General features: G+C 47.7%; 1 protein-coding gene across 1 annotated transcript; it reads left to right on the top strand.

Annotated features, from left to right (window-relative positions):
• CHP2 (calcineurin like EF-hand protein 2) lies at positions 2,650 to 8,106 on the top strand. Its single transcript, XM_021086461.1, has 7 exons — positions 2,650 to 2,905; positions 3,296 to 3,368; positions 3,477 to 3,557; positions 3,700 to 3,830; positions 4,008 to 4,069; positions 5,110 to 5,232; positions 5,432 to 8,106. The coding sequence occupies exons 1-7, from the start codon at positions 2,839 to 2,841 to the stop codon at positions 5,483 to 5,485; spliced, it is 591 nt and encodes a 196-aa protein (XP_020942120.1). The 5' UTR covers positions 2,650 to 2,838; the 3' UTR covers positions 5,486 to 8,106.

The following is a 23,833-nucleotide window of genomic DNA, read 5'->3' as shown; positions in this document are numbered from 1 at the left end:
GCCGGCCTACACCACAGCCACAGCCATGCAGGATCCAAGCCGCATCTTAGACCTACACCACAGCTCACAGCAACGTCAGATTCTTAACCCACTGAGCAGGTCCAGGGATCAAACCCGCAACCTCATGGTTCCTAGTCGGATTTGCTTCTGCTGTGTCATGATGGGAACTCCGCTGTGGGTTGTTAATTACTCTGGCCTGGTTTACTTTAGTGCAGTGCTGACTCAGCGCTTAAGGATGGCTCTTTCCAAGATCAGCATCCCAAGCTGGCCCCCCGGGTGATTACTGCAGCCCCCTAGGAACTCTTCTCCCCTCCTGGGATCAGAACCTGAGCCAACCTACATTCCCAGCAATGCACTTGGCGTGGTTGCTGGGCTTCATTAGGAAGTAGTGTGATTTCCTGCCTGCTTTGGTCCTTGGGGCGGGGGGGGGGGGGGGTGACTACAAGGGAATCAAGCATTCTTTATACCAGTTGTCTAATCCTTAGAGGATCTGAAAGAGAGGCAAGCACTTCTTAGATCAATCTTTTCAAGGCTTTTCTGATGTGGAACTCTGCCTGGGGACGGAGGCTCAATTGTTTCTCCAGCTTCTCTCTTGCCAAGGCAGACATGGACTTGAACCCTTGTAGTGAATGGCTTGCATCATCCCCACCCTCCAGAGTAACCTGTATATATGTATGATTATGATGCGGGGAGAGGCCATATAAGGATAGATTCAAAACCGGACACCTGTGAGGCTTGTTCCTTTACAACTGAGGTTCTCATCAGTTTTGCTTTTTTTTTTTCATCATCATCCCCACTTAAGGAGGGTTGTTAAACATTTTTTCCTTAACCACCCCTCTCCCACGACATTGTAATACTACAGATATACTCTGTATCTCTTTATGGGTTGTATGTAAATCTGTGCCTTATTCATAAAACAAAGGAGAGTTCCTGTTGTGGCTCAGTGGGTTAAGAACCTGCATAGGGTCTGTGAGGATGCAGGTTGGATCCCTGGCCTTGCTCAGTGGGTTAAGGATCCAGGGATGCCGAAAGCTGCAGTGTAGGTCTCTGATGTGGCTCAGATCCAGTGTTGTTGTGTCTGTGCTGTAGGCTGGCAGCTGTGGCTACCATTTGACGCCTATGCCACAGGTGTAGCTGTCAAAAAAATCCCACCAACATGATTTCTGCCCCCTTGGGGGCAACGTGGCCCCCACTGAGGATACACATGTTATAATAGTTCACAACTATTTTATTTTATTTTATTTGTCTTTTTGCCTTTTCTAGGGCTGCTCCTGACGCATATGGAGGTTCCCAGGCAAGAGGTTGAATCGGAGCTGTAGCCACCGGCCTACACCAGAGCCACAGCAATGCAGGATCTGAGCCACGTCTTCGACCTATACCACAGCTCATGGCAACGCCAGATCCTCAACCCACTGAGCAAGGCCAGGGATCGAACCCACAACCTCATGGTTCCTAGTTGGAGTCGTTAACCACCGAGCCACGATGGGAACTCCCAAATTCACAACTATTTTAAGTGATGGCAGCCTCCACCTTATAAAAGTGGGAAAGTGGGCAGTTTCTATCATGGCTCAGCAGTAACAAACCTGACTAGGATCCACGAGGATCTGGGTTCTATCCCTGGTCTGGCTCAGTGGGTTAAAGATCCGGAGTTGCTGTGGCTGTGGCGTAGGCTGGTAGCTGCAGCTCAGATTCACCCCCCTAGCCTGGGAACCTCCATATGCCAAGGGAGTAGCCTTAAAAAGAAAAAGAAAAAAAAAAAAGTGGGAAGGTGGCAGTCTAGCATTAACTTTAATGTGTGAGTTAATTCACTTGAAGTGCTTAGCAAGTTCAGGGCCCATGGTGAGTGCTCAAAAAAAAATGAGAGCCCTTGTTGTTATGTCAAGCTTGATCACAGTAAGGTTCATAATCCTTCCTCAAGCTTCGTGAGGGCTGGTCAGAGGTCTAAGTCAGCTCCTTCCTGACTGGATCTTCTACCAGTGCCGACAGGGTTCATAAGGGAACAACTGGGCTGGGTGGGGACTGTGGCAAGTGGACTGCCCAGGCTACCCATCTAAAGGTGACAGCCATTCCTAGCTGCAGCCAAAGGGTGCCAGACAGGAATGTGGGGCTTCTGATTTCTCAGATGCCAGGAATTTTGGATTTGGGGGGTTCCATCCCCTGATTTTCAAGCATGGACTCAAACCACAAGGATATGTGGACTAAACAAAAGAGATGAAACCAAGATATGCTGACGCGTCCAGAGTTAGTCCCATAGCTGGGATTCCGATCTGAGCTTCCAAAGCCCGTGTCCCTTCCACTTAGACCAGCCCTGGCTCTCCGTGCCTCACGACCCCTCTTTGGGAGAACTTCAATGCCTCTCCCTCCTCCGACTCCTGCCTGGACCCCAGGCTGGGGCCATGGTGCATTGGGACGCATGCACCTGGCACCTGCCACCCTCTTAGAAGGGCTGGGATTGTGTCTCTCGATGAAGAAGGTCAAGACCTCTGAGTCTTGCTCCGAGGGACCTGAGTGGGGTGGGGTGAGGGTGGGGGTGGGGAGCGCTGGCCCCGCAGGAGGAGGTGAGTCGGTGCCCGGGCAAGCGTGGGAACGCTCTGCCCTGCCCCTCCCCGCCCGACCTCAGAGTCTTGGGATGAAACCGCCCGTTGTTCCCGCCCGCCCCGCGCACCCCGCCGCCCTGGGCACGGTTCCTATTCGCCCGGGTCGCGGGTGGGAGGCGAAGAACGCCGGGATTCACGAGCCTGGCTCCCCGCCAGGGCTGTGGCCTTCGGCCCCGAGGCCACCGCGCGGCCGCGCCTGGGAGGCGGGCGGGAAGGACGCCGGTCCCGCCGCAGCTCGGCCATGGGCTCCCGCAGCTCCCACGCCGCCAGGATCCCCGACGTGGACAGCATCCGGCGGGAGACCGGCTGTGAGTGCGGCGCTCGGCGTCCGGGGACCCGGCGGTGTCACCGGGGCGGGGCGCCGGTGGGGTCTGGAGCCAAGAGAACCTGGAAGATTCGGGCGGCCGGGGCTCGCGGGAGGTGGGAGGACGCTTTGACCCGGGGATCCCGGCGGCTCCGGGTTTGCAGGCACCCGGGTAGCCTCGGGCTGGATCCAGGAGGCAGTGCAGGAAAGAGGATGGAGGAGGTGGCTTTGGTCTCTTGTGGTCCCCTGGATCTCCCGGGTCTCATCACGTCCACCCCCCACGCCCCCCAGCCCTCTCGACCCCGGGGCTCGCGTGGAGCACCCGCTCCAGCCGCCCAGCCCCCTGCCGCGTCCCCAGTGGCCTCGGGGCATGACCGTCCGCCTTCCCCCCTAGTCTCGCAGGCCAGTCTGCTCCGCCTCTACCACCGGTTTCAGGCGCTGGACAGGAACGAGAAAGGCTACCTGAGGTGAGCAGGAGCCGGCCTTCTGACCTCTGATCTCTGGCTCTCTGGCTCCTTCCCTTCCTTGACCCTCTTCCGTCTTTGCCCCACCCCATCTGAACTTTGATTTTCCAGCCGCATGGATCTGCAACAGATTGGGGCGCTGGCCGTGAACCCCCTGGGAGACCGCATCATAGAAAGCTTCTTCCCAGATGGGTGAGCCTTGCTGATGGGCGGGGGAGAGCGCGCTGCTGCGGGGAGGGTAGGGATAGGGGAGGGTAGGGACAGAGGCAGAGGGACCGGCGAGGGGACCGCCCGCTTCTGTACCCATTGCCTGCTTCCCCCTCTCCCCTACCAGGAGTATGCGAGTAGACTTCCCAGGCTTTGTCAGAGTCCTGGCTCATTTTCGACCCGTGGATGATGAGGACGAGGGAAACCGGGATCCCAAGGAACCCGAACCCCTCAACAGCAGGATGAACAAGCTTCGCTGTGAGTTTGTGAGCACCCCTCCCCCAAGTGAGACCCCAGAGTTATCACATCCGCGAAAGGACCTAGGCCTTAACCACGCCCTTTCTCGGCCCATTGGGGACCCCCCCCCCCGCAGCTCCTGCAAGGAAGAGAACCTGGGAAGACCCACCTCCCATTTCCCCTCCCCTCTCTTCCCAGTTGCATTTCAGCTCTACGACCTGGATCGAGATGGAAAGATCTCCAGGCTTGAGATGCTGCAGGTTGGAAGACCACAGGGGCAAGAGACTGTTACTTGTGATGGGGGGGGGGTTGTGGGGGATGGAGGGATGGTTGGGGGATGGGTGATACGGATGATTGGGGTGTTGGATGAGAAATGGGAATGGGTGGGGTTGGAAGGTGGATTAGTTGGGAGATGGGCTGGGGGCCTTTGCGTCCGAGGTTGGAAATAGATGAGCGGTTCTCAGTTGTGGGTGATTTTGCCCCCTGAATGGCACTGGCTGTTTTTAGAGACGTTTTATGGTTGTCACAGCTGAAGAGGTGGTGGTGCTCCTGGCACATAGTGGGTAGAGGTCAGGGACGCTGTTAAACATTTCACAATAGGAATTCCCGTTGTGGCTCAGTCGTTAACAAATCCGACTAGGAACCATGAGACTGACGGTTCGATCCCCGGCCTTGCTCAGGGGGTTAAGGATCTGGCGTAGGTTGCAGACACAGCTCAGATCCCGCATTGCTGTGGCTGTGGTGTAGGCCGGTGGCTACAGCTGCAATTAAACCTCTAGGCTGGGAATCTTCATAGGCCGCGGGGGGCGGGGGGGGTCGGCCCTAGCAAAGACAAAAAAAAAAAAAAATCACAATACCCAGGATAGTGCTCCCCGCCCCCGCAACAAGGAGAAATCTGGCCCCAAATGTCAATCGTGCTGAGACTGAGAAACTCTGGGATGGATGTGACGAAGTGAGGGGTGGATTTGGGACGAAAAGTTAGAGGGTGGAGTGGGGAATGGGGCGGACCATAATTGAAGACTGGCTTCCGAGGGTGGGATGGAGTAATGAACTTGGGCATATTGTTGAATTTGGCCTGGGAGCCTGAAGGGCGATGGGGGGTTTGAATGGAGAAGCGATGGGGAGAATTGGGAGGATAGGGAGAGAAATGATTGGAATGGGGGTGAAAATGAATGTGGGGAGGATGATGAAATTGGTGGTACCAATGTGGGGGGGGAAGTGGACAAGGTTTGGGGGGTGGTGCTAGTAGTCCCTGCGCCTCTTCTCTGTGGCTGCCTTGGTCTCTTCCTCCTCCTCCCAGGTGCTCCGGTTGATGGTTGGGGTACAGGTGACAGAAGAGCAGTTGGAGAGCATCGCTGACCGCACAGTGCAGGAAGCCGATGAGGATGGGGATGGCGCTGTGTCTTTCCTGGAGTTTGCCAAGGTCAGGGTGCCCTTCGGCTTGGGGACCTGAGATCAGGAGTCCCTAGGATAGGTGGACATGGGAAATGAAGTTGAAAGAAGGAGGGCAGAGAGCGCTCGAGGGGTCCCCAGGGAAGGAGGGGGCCTGGAGGCTGGGAGAGGAGTTGGAGGCATAGAGCTTTGGAATTCGAGCTTCTTGAAAATCACCCATCTCTCCTCAGTCCTTAGAGAAGATGAACATTGAGCAGAAAATGAGCATCCGCATCCTAAAGTGACCCGCTTTGTGCTGTTGGGGCCCTCACATGGACCAGTTATGCTTGGGATTCATCTTCATGGTGGCAGAGCCCAGAAAATTGTGTTCTTAGTTTTGCACTAAATTCTGTGTAGGGCCAAGGTGAGAAAGCTGGAAGAGTGTGTAGCAATTCGTTTGATCCCAGATCTGTGAATCAGACAGGAACCTTTTGGTTGCAAATGACTGAACACCCGAATCAAAGGGCTTTTGGTTTAAAAGGGATTTGGGGAAGTTCCCTGGTGGCCTAGCAGTTAAGGATCTGGCACTGTCCATTGTCACTGCTGTGGCACATGTTCAGTCTCTGGCCTTGGGTGAGGCAAAAAAAAAAAAAAAAAGGAAGAGTTTATGGAAAATGTAAAAGCAATGAAAAAGTGTGGAAGTGTCTTCAGAAAACTGGGCATGTCTGGAAGTGTCTCAGGCACAGCTGGATCCAAAGGCTCAAATGATGCTATCACGACTCAGTTCTCTGTCTCTCAACTCAGCTTTCTTTTAATTAGTACATTTTCCTTTTTTATTTTAATGGCTACAGCCATGGCCTATGGAAGTTCCTGGGCCAAGGATTGAATCCAAGCCACAGCTGCAACCTACATGGCAGCTATGGCCATACCGGATCCTTTCACACACTGCACTGGGCCGGGGATCAAACCCATGCCTCTGCAGCAACCCAAGCTGCTGCAGTGGGGTTCTTAACCCACTGTGCCACAGCGGGAACTCCTTGACTCAGCTTTCTTTTGTGTTGAATTCCTTCTCAGAAGGGCTCTCTCCTGCTGGTGGAGGATGGCCGCCAGCAGCTCCAGGCTTCCATCCTACTAGCTTAGGAATCCAATGGGAAGAGAATTTTTTTTTTTTCAGTGATTCCAAGCAAAGCGTGGCCATAGCCCAAGTGGAACCTTGTCCCTTTTCTCGGGGAGTAGAGGGCTCTATTCCACCAGAACTCTGCCATGTGCTAACTAACTGCTAGAGCCAGGGAATAAAGTCGGAGGACTCAGGATGGGTAGGGGATGGTTGCTTAAAAGAAAATGAAGGGCCATTAGAAGGGGGAATGATGCTGGTCAGACTGAACAAGAGATATTCCTTATTGTTTAGGCTGACCAAATGGAGGGATTCTTGATGTCTGGTTTCTTTTTCTTTTTTCTTTTTATAATGATTTTTATTTTTTCCATTATAGCTGGTTTACAGTGTCTGGTTTCTTAAATGGGTTTTCACTGATCTCGTGGGTGTCTGCCATTGTGATGAGGCTGGGTATCGGGGGAAGGGATGATGTAAAAGTAATAAACAAGGAGTTCCTGCTGTGGCTCAGAGGATGAAGAATCCGACTACTGGAGTTCCCACTGTGGCGCAGTGGAAATATATCCAACTAAGAACCATGAGGTTGGGGGTTCGAGCCCTGGCCTCACTCAGTGGGTTAAGGATTTGGCATTGCTGTGGCTGTGGTGTAGGCCTGCAGCTGTAGCTCTGATTAGATCCCCTAGCCTGGGAACCTCCCTATGCTATGGGTGTGGCCTGAATAAGTGAAGAAGAAAAAAAAAAAAGAATCTGACTACTATCCATGAGGACTTGGGTTCGATCCCTGGCCTAGATCAATGGGTTAGGGATCCAGCATTGCCATGAGCTGTGGTGAGGGTCACAGACACAGCTTGGATCCCACATTGCTGTGGCTGTGGCATGGGCTAGCAGCCGCAGCTCCGATTCAACCCCCAGCCCGAAAACTTCCATATGCCTTGGGTGGGGTCCTAAAAAAAAGGGAAAAAAAAGGAGTTTTTGTTGCGGCTCACTGGGTTAAGAATCTGATTAGTGTCCATGAGGATGCAGGTTTGATCCCTGGCCTTGCTCATTGGGTTAAAGGATCCGGTGTTGCCTCAAGCTGTGGTGTTAGGTCGCAGACATGGCTCAGATCTGGAGTGGTTATTGCTGTGGTGTAGGCCAGTAGCTGCAGCTCCATTTCAACCCCTAGTGCAGAAACTTTCATATGCCTCAGGTGCAGCCCTAAAATGACCAATAATAATAATAATAAAATAAATAAGACATACCTTTCCAGAGTATGAAATAATTAAAAGGTTTGGAGCGGAATTCCATTTTTTTTCATGGTAAGATGTTCAAACATGGAGATATCACAGAAGAGAGAGCAAAAGTCACATAAATCATGGGATTCTATGTCTGTAGCAAAACACTCCGGCTGTACTCATAGAACATGCTGTCAGCACCCTACCCGTATCCCTTCCCAGACCTGTGCTGGAATTGTCTTGTATCAACACATGGGAGCCAGTCGTGCATCTGTCTTCCTAACTCGGCTTTCCGTGATGGCAGACTTAGTAGCTTGAAATTGCTGGGGTGGGAATGTTTACACCACGGACATGGGCAAATGCAGCCGTCCAGCGCTGTTCTGCTTGGGAGAGCCTGTTGTTAAATATTCATCAGCTGCTTGGCATTCACCATTGCTGTATAAGCCAATGAATTTCCGCCCCCGGCTTTATTGAGGCATAATTGTTATACACAAAACTGCACATAATTAATGTATGTAATTCGATGACCTTGGACGTATGTACACCCGTGTATTGCCAGGACTGTGATCAATGTAATAAACATATCCATCATTTCCAAAGAGTTCCTTGTGTCCCTCTTTTTTTTAGGGTTTTTTTTTTTTTTTTTTAATGTGTAATTACTGGTAATTGTAAGCAGTATGTCCTACAGCAGATCTCTGGAAGTTACTCATTTTGTGTAACTGTAACTTTATACACAGGGTACAACAGCTTCCCGTATCCCCCTCCATCATCTGGGAATCACCATTCCATTTTCTACTTCTAAGCATTTGATTGGTTGTTTTTTTTATTATTATGACTCAATGAATTGATTACATTTGTCGTTGTACAATGATCATCACTATCCAATTTTATAGGATTTCCATCCCACGACCCAAGCACATCCCCCCACCCCCCCTGTTTTTTTTTTTTAATTGAAGTATGGTTGATTTACAATATTGCGTTAATTTCTGCTGGACAGCAAAGGGATTCAGTTACACACACACCTATAACATATACACATATTCTTGTGTTTTTCTTTTTACAGCCACACCTAAAATATTCCCAGGCTAGGGGTTGAATCCAAGCTGTAGCTGCTCACCTATGCCACAGCCATAGTAATGCTGGATCCAAGCTGCATCTGCGAACTACTCTGCAGCTTGTGGCAATTCCGATCCGTAACCCACTGAGCAAGGCCAGGGATCAAACCCGCATCCTCACAGAGACGATGTCACATTCTGAACTTCCTGAGCCTCAATGGGAACGCTCACACATTCTTTTTTATATCCTTGTCCATTATGGTTTATTACAGGATGTGGAATATCCTGCCCTGTACAGTGGGATCTTATTGTTTACCATCCTATATGTAATAGTTTGCATCCGTTAATCCTCAATTCCAAACCCATCCTCCCCCACTTCCCTCCACATTGGCAACCACAAGTCTGCTCTCTCTGTCTGTTTCTGTTTTGTAGATAGGTTCATTTGTGTCATATTTTAGAGTCCACATATAAGTGATATCATATGGTATTTGTTTTTCTCTTTCTGACATATTTCACTTAGTATGAGAATCTCTAGTTGCATCCATGTTGCTGCAAATGGCTTTCATTCTTTTTTTCTGGCTGAGTAATATTCCACTGTATAATATGTACCACATCTTCTTTTATCCATTCATCTGTTGATAGACATTTCAGTTGTTTCCGTGTCTTGGCTACTGCAAATAGTGTCTTCTTCAAGGAAAGTTTTGACCAGATATGGCATTGCTGGATCATACGGTAGTTCTATTTTTTGGGAATTTCTATTTTTTTGAGGAAACCCACTGGCTTCTTCCGACAAGCCTAGGTGATATTCTGCCCGAGGGCTTTGCTGGCCATAGGCAGGTGCTCAGCCTGTGTGAAGGGCAAGTCAAAGCACCGGGAAATCAACAACCATGGGAGCAGCTCTCAACCAATGACAGATGGAAACTGGAGGATAAATACCCAGCTTCCTCACCCCTCAAGCAGGGCAATGGAGACGTGCTTTCTTTTTTTCTTTTTTTCTTTTTAGGGCTGTGCCTGCAGCCTATGGAGTTCCCAGGATAGGGATCGGATTGGAGCCACAGCCTCCCGCCTGCACCACATCAAGATCAATGCTGGATCCTTAACCCACTGAATGAGGCCGGGTTCAAACTTGCATCCCGTGGATACCAGTCGGGTTCTTAACCCGCTGAGCCACAACAGGAACTCTGAAGCATGTTCTGTTCATTCTCAGAAATCTCCAGCAGCTTTGAGCCCCCAGGCACCCACAGCATTAACCTGCTCTTTGGCACCCTGTTTGGCTCCTGTTTTCCCTGTCTCACTTTCCCCTGCCAGAGCTTCCTGGATCCCGTCACAAGGAAGCATCTCGCCCTCCGATCCTTGTCTCACGGCGCTCTGGAGAAACCCAATCTAAGAGGCGCTAGACCTTCCAGAACACGGGCTTACCTGCTTCTGCGGATGCACGGTGGACACTCAGAGGAAGGGCTGTGACAGGTGGCAGTACGGATCCTGGCACTCTCCCAGTCCAGGGGCTCAAGGTCATGGAAAGACTAGGCACCCTTGGGGCTCTAGGAGCTTTGAATTGTCTGGGGTGGTGCATTCACTCCCCCCACTTCAATTTGTGCATTTTGATGGCATTTGACTCTGACAGATGAGTCTCCCAGTTGAGGGGAGGGGACAGGAGGATGTTTGATTTCTTACGGAATTTCGTGATTTTTGTCAGAAGATGGTGACATGAACAAATACTTTATTTTTTGCTTTTTAGGGCCACACCCATGGCATATGGAGATTCCCAGGGGTTGAATCGAAGCCGTAGCTGCTGGTCTACACCACAGCCACAGCAACGCAGGATCTTAGCCGTATCTTCGACCTATAGCACAGCTCATGGCAACGTCAGATCCTTAACCCACTGAGCGAGGCCAGGGATCGAACCCACAACCTCAAGGCTCCTAGTCGGATTCATTTCCGCTGTGCCATGATGGGAACTCCAAGATTTTTTTTTTTTTTTTTTTTTTTTTTACTTTTTAGGGCCACAGGTACAGCATATGGAAGTTCCTAGGCAAGGAGTAGATTTGGAGCTGCAGCTGCTGGCCTACACCACAGCCACAGCCACGCCAGATCTGAGCTGAGTCTGCAACCTACACCAGGGCTCATGGCAACGCTGGATCCTTAACCCACTGAGTGAGGCCGGGGATCGAACCTGCATCCTCATGGATGCTAGTCAGATTGGTTTCCACTGAGCCACGATGGGAGCTCCTGAACAAAGGGAGGGCCTAAATCTCATTGAACAGCTATTTTTCCCAGACACAATGGGGGAAGATTTGTGTAGAGAAAGAAGGAGAAGGAGGAGAGGGAAGAAGGGGAAGAGAGAGAGACTATTTTCTTTTATAGAAGGTCGTTTTCCCTTTACAGTGCTTCTCAAATTTTCCTGACAGTAAATACCATCTGATTAAAAAGTTCAGGCCCTGGAGTTCCCGCTGTGGCATAGTGGATTAAGGATCCCGCATTGCTGCAGCTGTGGCATGGGTCACAGCTGTTGCTTGGATTCAGTCCTTGGCCCAGGAACTTCCATATGCCACAGGTGCAGCCAAAAAAAAAAAAAAAAAAAAATGGTGAGACTCTTTGGCCCCATTTGAGAACTTCTGAGTTCCCAGGGAAGTCTTTATTTTTATTTGCAGTATTTTTTAAATTAAAATATGGTTGATTTATAATGTCATGCCAATTTCTTCTGTACATAAATTTGTGGGTTTTTTGGTTTTTGTTTTGTTTTTGTTTTTGTCTTTTTGCTATTTATTAGTCCGCTCCCGCGGCATATGGAGGTTCCCAGGCTAGGGGTCTCATCGGAGCTGTAGCCACCGGCCTACGCCACAGCCACAGCAACGCGGGATCCGAGCCTCATCTGCGACCCACAGCAATGCCAGATCCTTAACCCACTGAGCAAGGGCAGGGACCGAACCCGCAACCTCATGGTTCCTAGTCGGATTCGTTAACCACTGCGCCACGACGGGAACTCCCATAAATTTGTGTTTTTACTATGTGATTCTGATGTTGGAAGTCCAAGGACTAAACTTTTAGAAATGCTGACCCAAAACTTTGGGCCAGGCCCCCAGTGACAGCTACCAGTGAGAGGTGCTCCAGCATCCACAGAGCACTGGGTGTCACGCTGGCCCATAGGCTGTGGGTTCATACCTGGCCTGTGCCAGGGACTAGAGCTCCTGACCTAATTGGGGTCTCTGGACTGCCCGGGGAATACCCGAGACTCCCCTTGCTCTTCTCCCCAGCATAAAATCTCCCAATCCTGCCCAACCTCAGGACGTTGGAGACTTTTCTCAGGCAGCAGGGCGCAGCATCCATCTGGCTGCTATGCTATAAACTGTCTGAACCTCACCCTCTGGATATTGACTCTGATGGCGTCTCCTGTGGATTATTTTGGAGGGTGGGGACTTGATGACAGCACTGGGGAGCCCTGTGCCATAAGCCGCAGTGGCCATATACAGCGTAATTTCTTTACCGGGCATATAGTCCCTCTGAGCTGTGCCACTATCCACTTATTATTTGTCTGTGAATCGACTCGATTAAAGTTTCTGTATTTAAACTTGTAAAGGAAACGGAATATCATTTCTGTAAATTAGAAAGTGATGTAAACAGGAGTTCCTGTTGTGGCTCAGTGGGTTAAGAACCTGACATAGTGTCCGTGAGGACTGGGGTTCAATCCCTGGCCTACCTCAGTGCGTGAAGGATCCAGCTTTGCCACAAACTGTGGCACAGGTTGCAGATGTGGCTCAGATCTGGTGTTGCTGTGGCTGTGCCAGATTTGACCCCTAACCTGGGAACTTTCACATGCAGAAAGAAAAACAAAACAGAACAAACGGAAACTGCCGTAAACAAAATAATTGTACAAACACAGTACCTACAAAGACCTCCCCCCCAAAAAAAGGTCAGAAAGGGAGATTAGCAAAATACATCTCCTCTGCCGTGACCTGAGAATGGAAAGAGGGAACCACAGTGGGATTTGGGGTTATTTAAAGCTGTGGGGTTAGCTCTCAAAGTCATCTTTGGTCCATGAGGCGTGTGTTATCTATACTTTGGGATCTACTGGTTTGGGGCGGGGCGGAGAGGGGACGAGGAGGCAGTAATCCTGGAGGTTCCCAGGCTAGGGGTCGAATCGGAGCCATAGCCACCAGCCAACGCCAGAGCCACAGCAACACGGGATCCGAACCGCATCTGCAACCTACACCACAGCTCATGGCAACGCCAGATCCTTGACCCACTGAGCAGAACCAGGGATCGAACCTGCAACCTCAGGGTTCACTAGTCGGATTCATTAACCACTGCGCCACGACGGGAACTCCTCCAGGGACCGTTTTGGAGGCGGCCATCATCAGACTGGCCGCTGGTCAGACTGGGTTTGGTAGAGGCTGGCTACTGAAATGGAGTCCACTTACCAGGTCAGGTGTGGAGACAAGCAGCAGGGCATTTGAACAGATGATTTACTACAGATCTGGAAATGTTAAGAGTAGAAGCCCTGGAGTTCCCATCGTGGTGCAGTGTGTATTGGAGCCTCGGGGCATAAATTTGAAGTAGTCATTTTATGTAAGCCTAATTATGGCCTCTTTCTAACTGATCAGGAAAATTGGAATTCTCGGGAATTCCCACTGTGGCTCAGCAGTAATGAACCCGACTAGTATGCATGAGGACCCTGGTTAGATCCCTGGCCTCGCTCATTGGGTTAAGGATCTGGCGTTGCCATGAGCTGTGGTGTAGGTCATAGATGCGGCTTGGATCCTGCATTGCCGTGGCTGTGGTATGGGCCAGCAGCTGCAGTTCTGATTAACTCCTAGCCTGGAACTTCCTTGTGCTATGAGTGTGGCCCTAAAAAGCAGGAAAAAAAAATCCTCAACTTGGGAGTTCCCTGGTGGTCTAGTGGTTAGGATTTTGTCACTTTCACCACTGTGGCCCAGGTTCAGTCCCTGGTCTGGGAACTGAAATCCCACATCAAGCTGCTGCACATGTGCCCCACACACAAAAAAAGAATTTTGAACTTGGCTCTCAAATAGAAGGAAACTCTGGGTTGTCCTCTGCCCTACCCAGCCCACACTGATAAAACTCTTTTGACGTTTGAGGCAATTTACAGACTTGATTCCTGGCATTAACCTACCCTGAGAATCAGTGTGGTTCAGTAAAAAGAACTTGAGTTCTGGAGTTCTATTAAGCCTGAGTGAGACTGAATCTGGACATTTTTTTTTTTTTTTCTTTTTCAGACTCCACCTGCAGCATATGGAATTTCCTGGGCGAGGGGTAGAATCCGAGCTGCAGCTGGGGCCTACACCATCCCAAGCCATGGCAACTTGGGATCCGAGCCACATCTGCGACCTACACGGCAGATCCTTAATCCACTGAGTGAGCCCAGAGATCGAACCCACATCCTCGTGGATATTAGTCAGGTTCTTAACCCACTGAGCCACAGCGGGAACTCTGAATCTGGACCCTTTTAATTCCTCACTGAACAACCTTGGGTAAGGAAGTCTACCTTTCCTGGAGTATCTGTGAAAGGGACAGGTGATAGCAGTACCTTGTAGAGTTATGGTGTCTGTTCTTCCCCTACCTCGCCCCCACCCCCAACCCCGAGCTGAACCCCCTTGGCCCCCACTGTAAACCAGGACTCTGATCTGTATCATTCAGGAATCTTTCCGTTGTTAACCAGATAAGGAAAGAATAGGTGTTTATTGGTTCATGCCACTGAAAGTCCAAAGGTTGAGCTGGCAAAGGACCATCCCAAAGGCTCAATGATGTCTGCAGAAAATAGACTTTTTCCTCTTCACTCTGCTTTCCTCTGCGTTGGTTTCATTCCCAAGCAGCCCTCCCCACGAAAAGAGAGCCTCTCTTTCCCAAGAGTTTGGCCAAAAGACCCAGGAATGAACCTCAGTGTAAAGAAGAAAACCTGACTATGGCCGATGAGGATGTTCCACTCTGATTGGCCAGGCTGGTCACGTGCTCCTCCAAGAGCTGGAGACGTGATTTCCCTTGAACCACATGCAGAATGGGGTGTGTGTGTGTGTGTGTGTGTGTGTGTGTGTGTGTGTGATCAGTTTCTTAAAGGAAAATCAGAATGCTATTGCCAGAAGAAGAGAACTACATGCTGGGCAGCCAAAACCAACAGATAACAATAGACTAGTTAGGGTTTTTATTTTTTATTTTTTTGGTACGGATAATAGTATTACCAAGTAAGAGTGGCTTAAACAATTAAGACAGTTATCTCACCTTATAAGATGTTTTGGGTGGTAGGCAGTCCTAGAGTTGTTGAGTGGTTTAGCGATTTTATTAAAAATCTAAGGTCTTATATATATATATATATTATTATTATTATTATTTTATTTTTAGGGCCATACCCACGGCATATGGAGGTTCCCAGGCTAGGGGTCTAATCGGAGCTACAACTGCCAGAGCCACAGCAACGTGGGATCCAAGTTGCATCTGCGACCTACACCACAGCTCATGGCAACTCTGAGCTGGCCAGGGATCGAACCCACATCCTCGGTTAACCACTGAGCTATGATGGGAACTCCCGAAGGTCTTTTTAAACTTTCCATTCCTCAGTACATATTTTTTTAATTCTCAGGTTTGTTGACTCATGGTGACAAGATAGTTGCTGTGGCTCTGGCCATCACACCCTCACAAGAAGAGTGTCTAGAACAAGTGGATGGCTAGGGAAGCTAAAGATAACTCCTTTTATGTCTGTCTATTTTTTTAAAATTTTTTGAAGTATAGTTGATTTAACATGTTGTGTTAACTTCTGCTGTACAGCAAAATGACTCAGTTATACATACGTATATACTTTTTCATATTCTTAGCCATTATCATTGATCACGGGATATAGAATATAGTTCCCTGTGCTATACAGTAGGATCCCGTTGTTTATCCATCCCATATGTAATAGTTTGCCTCTGTTAATCCCAAACTCCTAATCCTTCCCTCTCCCACCTTCCTTGGCAACCATAAGTCCGTTCTCTGCATCTGCAAATATGTCTTGTTTCGGAGTTCCCGTTGTGGCGCAGTGGTTAACGAATCCGACTAGGAACCATAACGTTGCATGTTCGATCCCTGACCTTGCTCAGTGGGTTAAGAATCCGGCGTTGCCTTGACCTGGGTGTAGGTCGCAGACGTGGCTGGGATCCCGCATTGCTGTGGCTGTGGCGTAGGCCGATGGCTATAGCTCCGATTCGACCCCTAGCCTGGGAACCTCCATATGCTGGGGGAGTGGCCCAAGAAATGGCAAAAAGACAAAAAAAAAAAAGTTTTTGTTTCATAGATAAGTTGATTTAGGTTGTATTTTAGATTTCACATATAAGTGATATTGTATGGTATTTGTCTTTCTCTTTTTTTCACTTAGTATGACAATCTCTTGATCCATCCATGTTGCTGCACATGGTATTATTTCATCCTTTTTATGGCCAAGTAATATTCTATATATATATATATATATATATATATATATATCACATCTTCTTTGTCCAGTCATCTGTTGATTGACATTTAGGTTGTTTCCATGTCTTGGGTATTAGTGCTGCTATAATCACAAGTGTCCATGCATCTGTTCGAATGAAAGTTTTGTCTGGATATATGCCCAGGAGTGGGGTTGCTAGATCACATGGCACCTCTACTATTAATTTTTGAGGAACTCCAGTACGGTTTTCCATGGTGGCTGCACCAGTTTACATTCCCACCAACAATATAAGAGGTTCCGTCTTCTCCACAGCCTCTCCAGTATTTATTATTTGTAGACTTTTTAATCATAGCCATTCTGACTGGTGTGAGGTGGTACCTCGTTGTAGTTTGGATCTGCATTGTCGTTTGAATTTGCATTTCTCTAATAATTGGTGATGATGAGCATCTTTTCATGTGCCTATTGGCCATCTCTATGTCTTCTTTGCAGAAATGTCTGTTTAGGTCTTCTGCCCATTTAAAAAATTTTTTTTTTATTATTGAGTTGTATGAGCTGTTTGTATATTTTGGAAATTAAATCCTTGTAGGTTGCCTCATATGCAGGTATTTTCTTCCAGTCCGTGGGCTTTTTGTTTTCTTTATGATTTCCTTTGTTATGCAAAAACTTATAAATTTGATTAGGTCCTATTTGCTTATTTTTGCTTTTATGTCTATTGCCTTGGGAGGCTGACCTAAGAAAACCTTGGTACCATGTACGATTTATGTCAGAGAATGTTTTGTCTGTGTTCTCTTCCAGGAGATTTACAGTGTCATGTCTTTTGTTTGTTTGGTTTTTGTCTTTTTGCCATTTTCTTGGGCTGCTCCTGAGGCATATGGAGGTTCCCAGGCTAGGGGTTGAGTTGGAGCTATAGCTGCCAGCCTATGCCAGAGCCACTGCAAAGTGGGATCTGAGCCACGTCTGCGACCTACACCACAGCTCACGGCAATGCCGGATCCTCAACCCACTGGGCGAGGCCAGGGATGGAACCCGCAACTCATGGTTCCTAGTCGAATTCCTTAACCACTGAGCCATGACGGGAACTCCAAGTGTCATGTCTTATATTTAAGTCTTGAAGTCATTTTGAGTTTATTGCTGTCGTGATGATGTGCACATGGCTGTCCTGCTTTTCCAACACCACTTACCAAAGAGACTGTCTTCTCCCCATTGTATGTTCTTTACTTCTTTGTCAAAAGTTAATTGTCCATAGGTATGTGGGTTTATTTCTGAGCTCTCTATCTTTTCTATTGATCCATATGTCTGTTTCTGTGCCTATATCATACTAATGTAATTACTGTCGCTTTATAGTATTTTTAAAATTTATTTGTTATTTTTTATGGCAGTAACTGTGACATATGGAACTTCCTAGGCTCGGGCTTGAATTGGAGTGGCAGCTGAGGCCCATGCCACAGCCACAGCCACAGCCACTCCAGATCTGAGCCCCATCTGCTACCTACACTGCAGCTTATGGCAACACTGGATCCTTAACCTCCTGAGTGAGATGGAACCTGCATCCTCACAGAGACAACACTGGGTCCTTAACCTGCTGAGCCACAGTGGGAACTCCTGATAGAGTTTTGTAGTATTGTCCTGAAGTCTGGGAGGGTTATGCCCCTTGCTTTGTTCTTTAGCCTAAGGATTGCTTTGGCAATTCTAAGTCCTGTATGGTTCCATATAAATTTGGGGATCATTTGTTCTAGTTCTGTGAAAAATGTAACGAGGAGTTCCTGTTGTGGCTCAGCAGTAACAAAATTGACTAGTATCCATGAGGACTCAGGTTCAATCCCTGGTCCTGCTCAGTGGTTTAATGATCTGGCATTGCCGTGAGCTGTGGTGAAGGTTGCAGATGCAGCTCAGATCCCATATTGCTGTAGCTGTGGTGTAGGCCAGCAGGTGTAGCTATGATTCGACCCCTAGCCTGGGAACTTCCATGTGCCACAGGTACAGCCCTAAAAAGCAATAAAAAATATTATGGGTGATTTGGTAGGGATCATATTAAATCTGTAGATTGCTTTGGGTAGTATAGCATGTCTGTCTCTTTTGATCACTGAAGAAAATATTTCCCCAAATTAAGTCCCCCTCATTGATTGCCCTTTACTTAGTATTGGTCAGAACAAGAACACTTCTAGCTCTAAGGGAGGCTGAAAAAATGAATATCTGACATTTTCAGACCTTATCATAATGATGAAAGGGGAGAGATATAACAGCTATGTAGTGTATTATTCTAATTTTGGGTTTTTTTTGTGTGTGTGTGCCATGGCGTACAATGGCTTGATGTGGGATCCAAATTACAAGACTAGGGATTGAGGGAGTTCCCGTCGTGGCTCAGTGGTTAACAAATCTGACTAGGAACCACGAGGTTGTGGGTTCGATCCCTGGCCTTGCTCTGGCATTGCTGTGAGCTGTGGTGTAGGTTGCAGACACGGCTGGGATCCTGCATTGCTGCGGCTCTGGCATAGGCCAGTGTCTACAGCTCCCATTCGACCCCTAGCCTGGGAACTTCCATATGCAGTGGGCGAGACCCAAGAAATGGCAAAAAGACCAAAAAAAAAAAAAAAAAAAAGGTGAACATCATATAAACAAGTATATGATGAAAGAAATTCATATGAACAAGAAACTTTTCAAAAAGAAATATGAGTGTCCACAACGATGTTAAAAATGTTCAGCCTCGAAGTTGATTAAATTCTAATTAAGGGGAGTTCCCGTCGTGGCGTAGTGGTTAACGAATCCGACTAGGAACCATGAGGTTGTGGGTTCGATCCCTGCCCTTGCTCAGTGGGTTAACGATCCGGCATTGCCGTGAGCTGTGGTGTAGGTTGCAGACGCGGCTCGGATCCCGCGTTGCTGTGGCTCTGGCGTAGGCTGGTGGCTACAGCTCCGATTCGACCCCTAGCCTGGGAACCTCCATATGCCGCGGGAGCGGCCCAAGAAATAGCAACAACAACAACAACAACAAAAAAAAGACAAAAGACAAAAAAAAAAATCTAATTAAGGGCATGATTCTTCTGAGGATCAGTCTGTATCTCTAACTCAAAAGCCTCCAAACTGGCCATGCTCTTTGACCTAGAACTCTCATTCCTAGGGATTTATCCTAAGTAAATAATTATGGATGTGCAAAAAGACTGACCTGCCAGGTTGTTCACCTATGGTTCAAAACGACGTGAAAAACCGGAGTCAATTAACTGTGTGGCTGTAGGCGGGGCAGCCCTGAGGTGTCTTTTCAAGAAGGAACTTGTCTGTCCTTTGCAGCAACAAATGCTGAGCTGGCAGATTCCGGCTTGGACCCAGTCAGGATCGGCCTCACTCTCATGCAGAGCCTGTCTTCTGAGGCAGCCCGGGCTAAGGATGGAGCAGGTGCAAGAGCCTGGTGATTCTGCTCATGCGCGGGATTTTTTTTTTTTTTTTTTGGGTCTTTTTAGGGCCACGCCCTTGGCATATGGAAGTTCCCAGGCTAGGGGTCAAATCAGAGCTACAGCTGCTACAGCTGCCAGCCTACACCAGAGCTACAGCAACACCAGATCCGAGCCAGTGTCTGCGACCTACACCGCAGCTCATGGCAATGCCAGATCCTTAACCCACTGAGTGAGGCCAGGGTTGGAACCTGAGTCCTTATGGATAATAGTCAGATTTGTTTCCACTGAGCCTCGATGGGAACTCCGCGTCGGATTTTCTACGGAGAAACTGTGCGCCAGATCTCCCTCCTGGGTTTGCTGAACCTGTGCCAGAGTTGCATCTCTGAGAGTTCCCGTCGTGGCTCAGTTGTTAACGAATCCGACTAGGAACCATGAGGTTGTGGGTTCGATCCCTGGCCTTACTCAGTGGGTTAAGGATCCAGCGTTGCAGTGAGCTGCGGTGTAGGTCACAGTCACGGCTCGGATCCCATGTGGCTGTGACTGTGGCGCAGGCTGGCGGCTACAGCTCCGATTAGACCCCTAGCCTGGGAACCTCCATATGCCACAGGAGCAGCTCAAGAAAAGGCAAAAAGACAAAAAAATAAAAAAATTAAAAAGACAATAAAGATTAGTCTACAGGATCATTTTACTTATTTAAACATTTTTTAAATTATTTTTTATTTTTTGTCTTTTTAGGGCCCTGGAAGTTCCCAGGCTTGGAGTCAAATTCGAGCTGCAGCTGCCGGCCTACATCACAGCCACAGCAATGCCAGATCCAAGCTGCGTCTGCGACCTACACCACAGCTCATGGCAATGCTGGATCCCAGGTGGATTTGATACTGCTGAGCCACAATGGAAACTCCAAGTGTTTCTCTTAATTAATCATTCTCCCTGATTTTATGTCAATTTTATATATGAATTGTCATAATTATATATTCAGTGGATAGTCATTTGAACTTCAAGAGATCTGCTTGTCACTTCCCAGCACAAAAGTAATTGACAAAATTATTTAATAGTCAGATCTTCACCTTGTCATTGGAATCCCTAGCAATGTCTTTTCTAACTCTGAGCAAAATTCTCAGACTCAGTTTTGGTTGAAAGATTGTTGAATGAATTATTAATATTCGTTAACGCTCTGACTTGCCAGGCACGGGAATAAAAGGAGGTGTTATAGAGATGATCAAGAGAAATAATTCCCCTGTCATGGAGCGCAGATCCTAAAGAATCAGACAGATACGCACCACCAAAAATATATTAACTGAAAACATGTTAAAAAAAAAAACTTATACTCAAATATTCCTAGTAGCATTATTCATAATAGCCAAAAGATAGAAGCAACCCAAATGTCTACCAAAAGATGAATATACAAAATGTGATATTTTCATATAATGGAATATTATTTAGCCATAAAAGGGAATGAAGTTCTATATGCTACCACATGGGGTGATTCTTTTTTTTTTTTTTTTTTTTTTTTTTTTTTTTTTTTGCTTTTAGAGCTGCACCTGCAGCATACGAAAGTTCCCAGGCTAGGGGTCCAATCAGAGCTACAGCTGCCGGCCTACACCACAGCCACAACCACACGGGATCTGAGCCACATCTGCAACCCACACCAGACCCTTAACACACCAAGCAAGGCCAGGGAATGAACCCACCTCCTCATGGATCCTAGTCGGGTTCATTAACTGCTGAGCCATGAAGGGAACTCTGATGACATAGATGATTCTTGAAAATACTATGCTAAGTGAAAGAAGCCATACAGAAAATGCCACATATTGTTTAATTTCATTTATATAAGAAGTCTAAAATAGGTATATCCATAGGGACAGAAAGCAGATTCGAGCCTGGGGACAAGGAAATGAGTTTTGACGGCTTAATGTGTGTGGAGTTTCCACTTAGAGTGATGGAAAATGTCTAAAAATCGATGGTGGTGAGGGTTGCATGGCATTGTGAATGCATATAATGCCACTGAATTGTAAACCTTATGGTGCTTTTAGTGTTATTTGTATTTAATACCAACAATAAAAGAATGACTTGAGGGTTCATTTACAATGCTGTTTCTTGGGGACTTTTCTTGAGAAATTATAATTGGAAGGATCCACCTTGCTGCAAACTGTGGCATAGGCAGGTCATAGATGTAGCTGGGATCCAGTGTGGCGGTGGCTGTGGCCCAGACCTGCAGCTGCAGATCTGATTCAGTTCCTAACCTGGGAACTTCCATATGCTGCAAGTGTGGCCATAAAAAGGAAAAAAAAAAAAAAGGGAAATTGTGATTTTACAGATTTGGGGACTCCTGAGGATCTGCTGTTGCTGAAACTTCATCTCTGTCCACTGGTGCTGAATAGAAATGTAGAGATGTAGACAGGAGTTCTTGTTGTGGTGCAGTGGTTAATGAATCTGACTAGGAACCATGAGGTTGTGGGTTCGATCCCTGGCCTTGTTCCGTAGGTTAAGGACCCGGCATTGCCATGAGCTGTGGTGTAGGTTGCAGATGCAGCTCGGATCCCATGTTGCTGTGGCTCTGGCGTAGGCTGGTGGCTACAGCTCCGATTGGACCCCTAGCCTGGGAACCTCCATATGCTACAGGAGCGGCCCTAGAAAAGGCAAAAAGCCAAAAATAAATAAATAAAAAAAAAAAAGGAATGTGGAGACAGAGTTTTGGGTGGAGGAGAAAAAGAGAGCTTTCATTGCTTTGCCAGGCAAAGGAGGCCACAGCAGGCTAATGCCTTAAAGACTGTGCCTTCCACTGGAAAGAATTTCGGGGAGTTTTATAGCAAAAAGGAGAAAAAGAGGTTTTCAGCGAGGAATCAGGATGGGGGCTGACATGCATTCTTCTTTCTTTGGGGGGATCTTAGTCATCAAAGCTGGAGTCAGAGAGAGCTTGCTCCCATCATGGGGGCGGTCTTCCGGTTATAGCCTAGAATAACCATTCTTGGGAAAGGGCATATTGATCGGAGATTAGAACACACTAAGAAAGTTCCTGAAAAACATCATGTGCTAATAATCTTTAACCCACAAGCAATTGTGCTCAGAGTGCCTAACCTTTAGTTTACGGGCGATTGCGTGTAGGGTGCAATTAAACCAGGGAGCAGGACAAGGAAGGACTCTAAGCTGTTCAGTTTTAAAGTATTCATTTCTAAAAGAAGCATATGGAATTTAACTTTTCTCTTAGGTGTAAAAGATGCCTCCATCAGAATGTGTATCCCTTGAGAGGGAACCAGGATCCTGCCCCAAGGCTGTGCTATTTCTTTTTCTTTCTTTCTTTCTTTCTTTTTTCTTTTTTTTTTTTTTTTTTTTTTTTTTTTTTTTTTTTTTTTTTTTTTTTTTTTCTTTCTTTCTTTCTTTCTTTCTTTCTATTTATGCACCCATGGCAGAGGGAGGTTCCGAGTCTAGGGGGTCCAATTGGAACTACAGCTGCTGGATCCTTTACCCACTGAGCAAGGCCATGGAGCGAATCCGCAACCTCATAGTTCCTAGTCGGATCCGTTTCCTCTGCGCCACGAGGGGAACTCCTGTGCTATTGTTTCTTGACTGTTTCTCCCTTGTTTTTGCCTCCCCTTCCTTTTCTGATCAGCAATCCTCTGTCTCTAGGCACTCAGAGAAGGTCATGAAGGCTGAAAGAGGCTCATTTCCTAAAAACAAGAAATGAGGGGACACAGGAAGGCTTCTGTGCCCAGGAGCCCCAGAGGGCCCTGCCTGGTTACACTGCCATTATAAAAACAAAAAAACAAAAAACCTAAAAAAAAGAAGAGTGGCCGGCTGCATCCCGGGTGTTTTTTGCACTTGTCCTGACACTTTGCTGCATGCTCTGAAATACCTATGGCTGTATGTATGTTGCTTTTCTAAAGAAAATAAAATGTATTGTGGAACCAAAAAGGGGGGGGGGCAGAAAGACCAGACAAGAAGAGGGGTGGCTTGAACCAGGATGGTGACAGTGGAGGTTAGATTTAGAAAGTCCTGGGACAGACCCTGGAGGTAATGCCAATCACATGTCCTCATGGTTTGAATGTAAGGGAAAGGAAGGATCAGAGATGGTTTGTCTGCAGGTCTTTTTTTTTTTTTTTTTTTTTTGGCATTTCTTGGGTGGCTCCTGCGGCATATGGAGGTTCCCAGGCTAGGGGTGGAATCGGAGCTGTAGCCACCCACCTACACCAGAGCCCCAGCAATGCGGGATCCGAGCCACATCTTCGACTTATACCACAGCTCATGGCAACGCCAGATCCTTAACCCACTGAGCAAGGCCAGGGATTGTACCCGCAACCTCAAGGTTCCTAGTCAGATTTGTTAACCACTTTGCCATGATGGGAACTCCATGTCTGCAGGTCTTTGACTTGACATTGGTTGGAGAATGGCACCCTTTATAGGACAGGGACGGTCAAGGCGGGGGAATGCATTTGGAAGAATAAGAGTGTTGTACCTACTTAAGCAAAG

This window comes from Sus scrofa, chromosome 3 (assembly GCF_000003025.6).
Source record: "Sus scrofa isolate TJ Tabasco breed Duroc chromosome 3, Sscrofa11.1, whole genome shotgun sequence".
NCBI classification, from domain to species: Eukaryota; Metazoa; Chordata; class Mammalia; order Artiodactyla; family Suidae; genus Sus; species Sus scrofa.
Note: the sequence above shows the minus strand (reverse complement) of the source record. Positions and strands in the feature narration are given on the sequence as shown.

Coding starts and splice junctions, on each gene's coding strand:
- CHP2 (XM_021086461.1), top strand. CDS start 2,839: ATGGGCTCCCGCAGCTCCCACGCCGCCAGGATCCCCGACGTGGACAGC. Junction 3,369..3,476: donor AACGAGAAAGGCTACCTGAG/GTGAGCAGGAGC, acceptor TTGATTTTCCAG/CCGCATGGATCTGCAACAGA. Junction 3,831..4,007: donor CAGGATGAACAAGCTTCGCT/GTGAGTTTGTGA, acceptor CTCTCTTCCCAG/TTGCATTTCAGCTCTACGAC.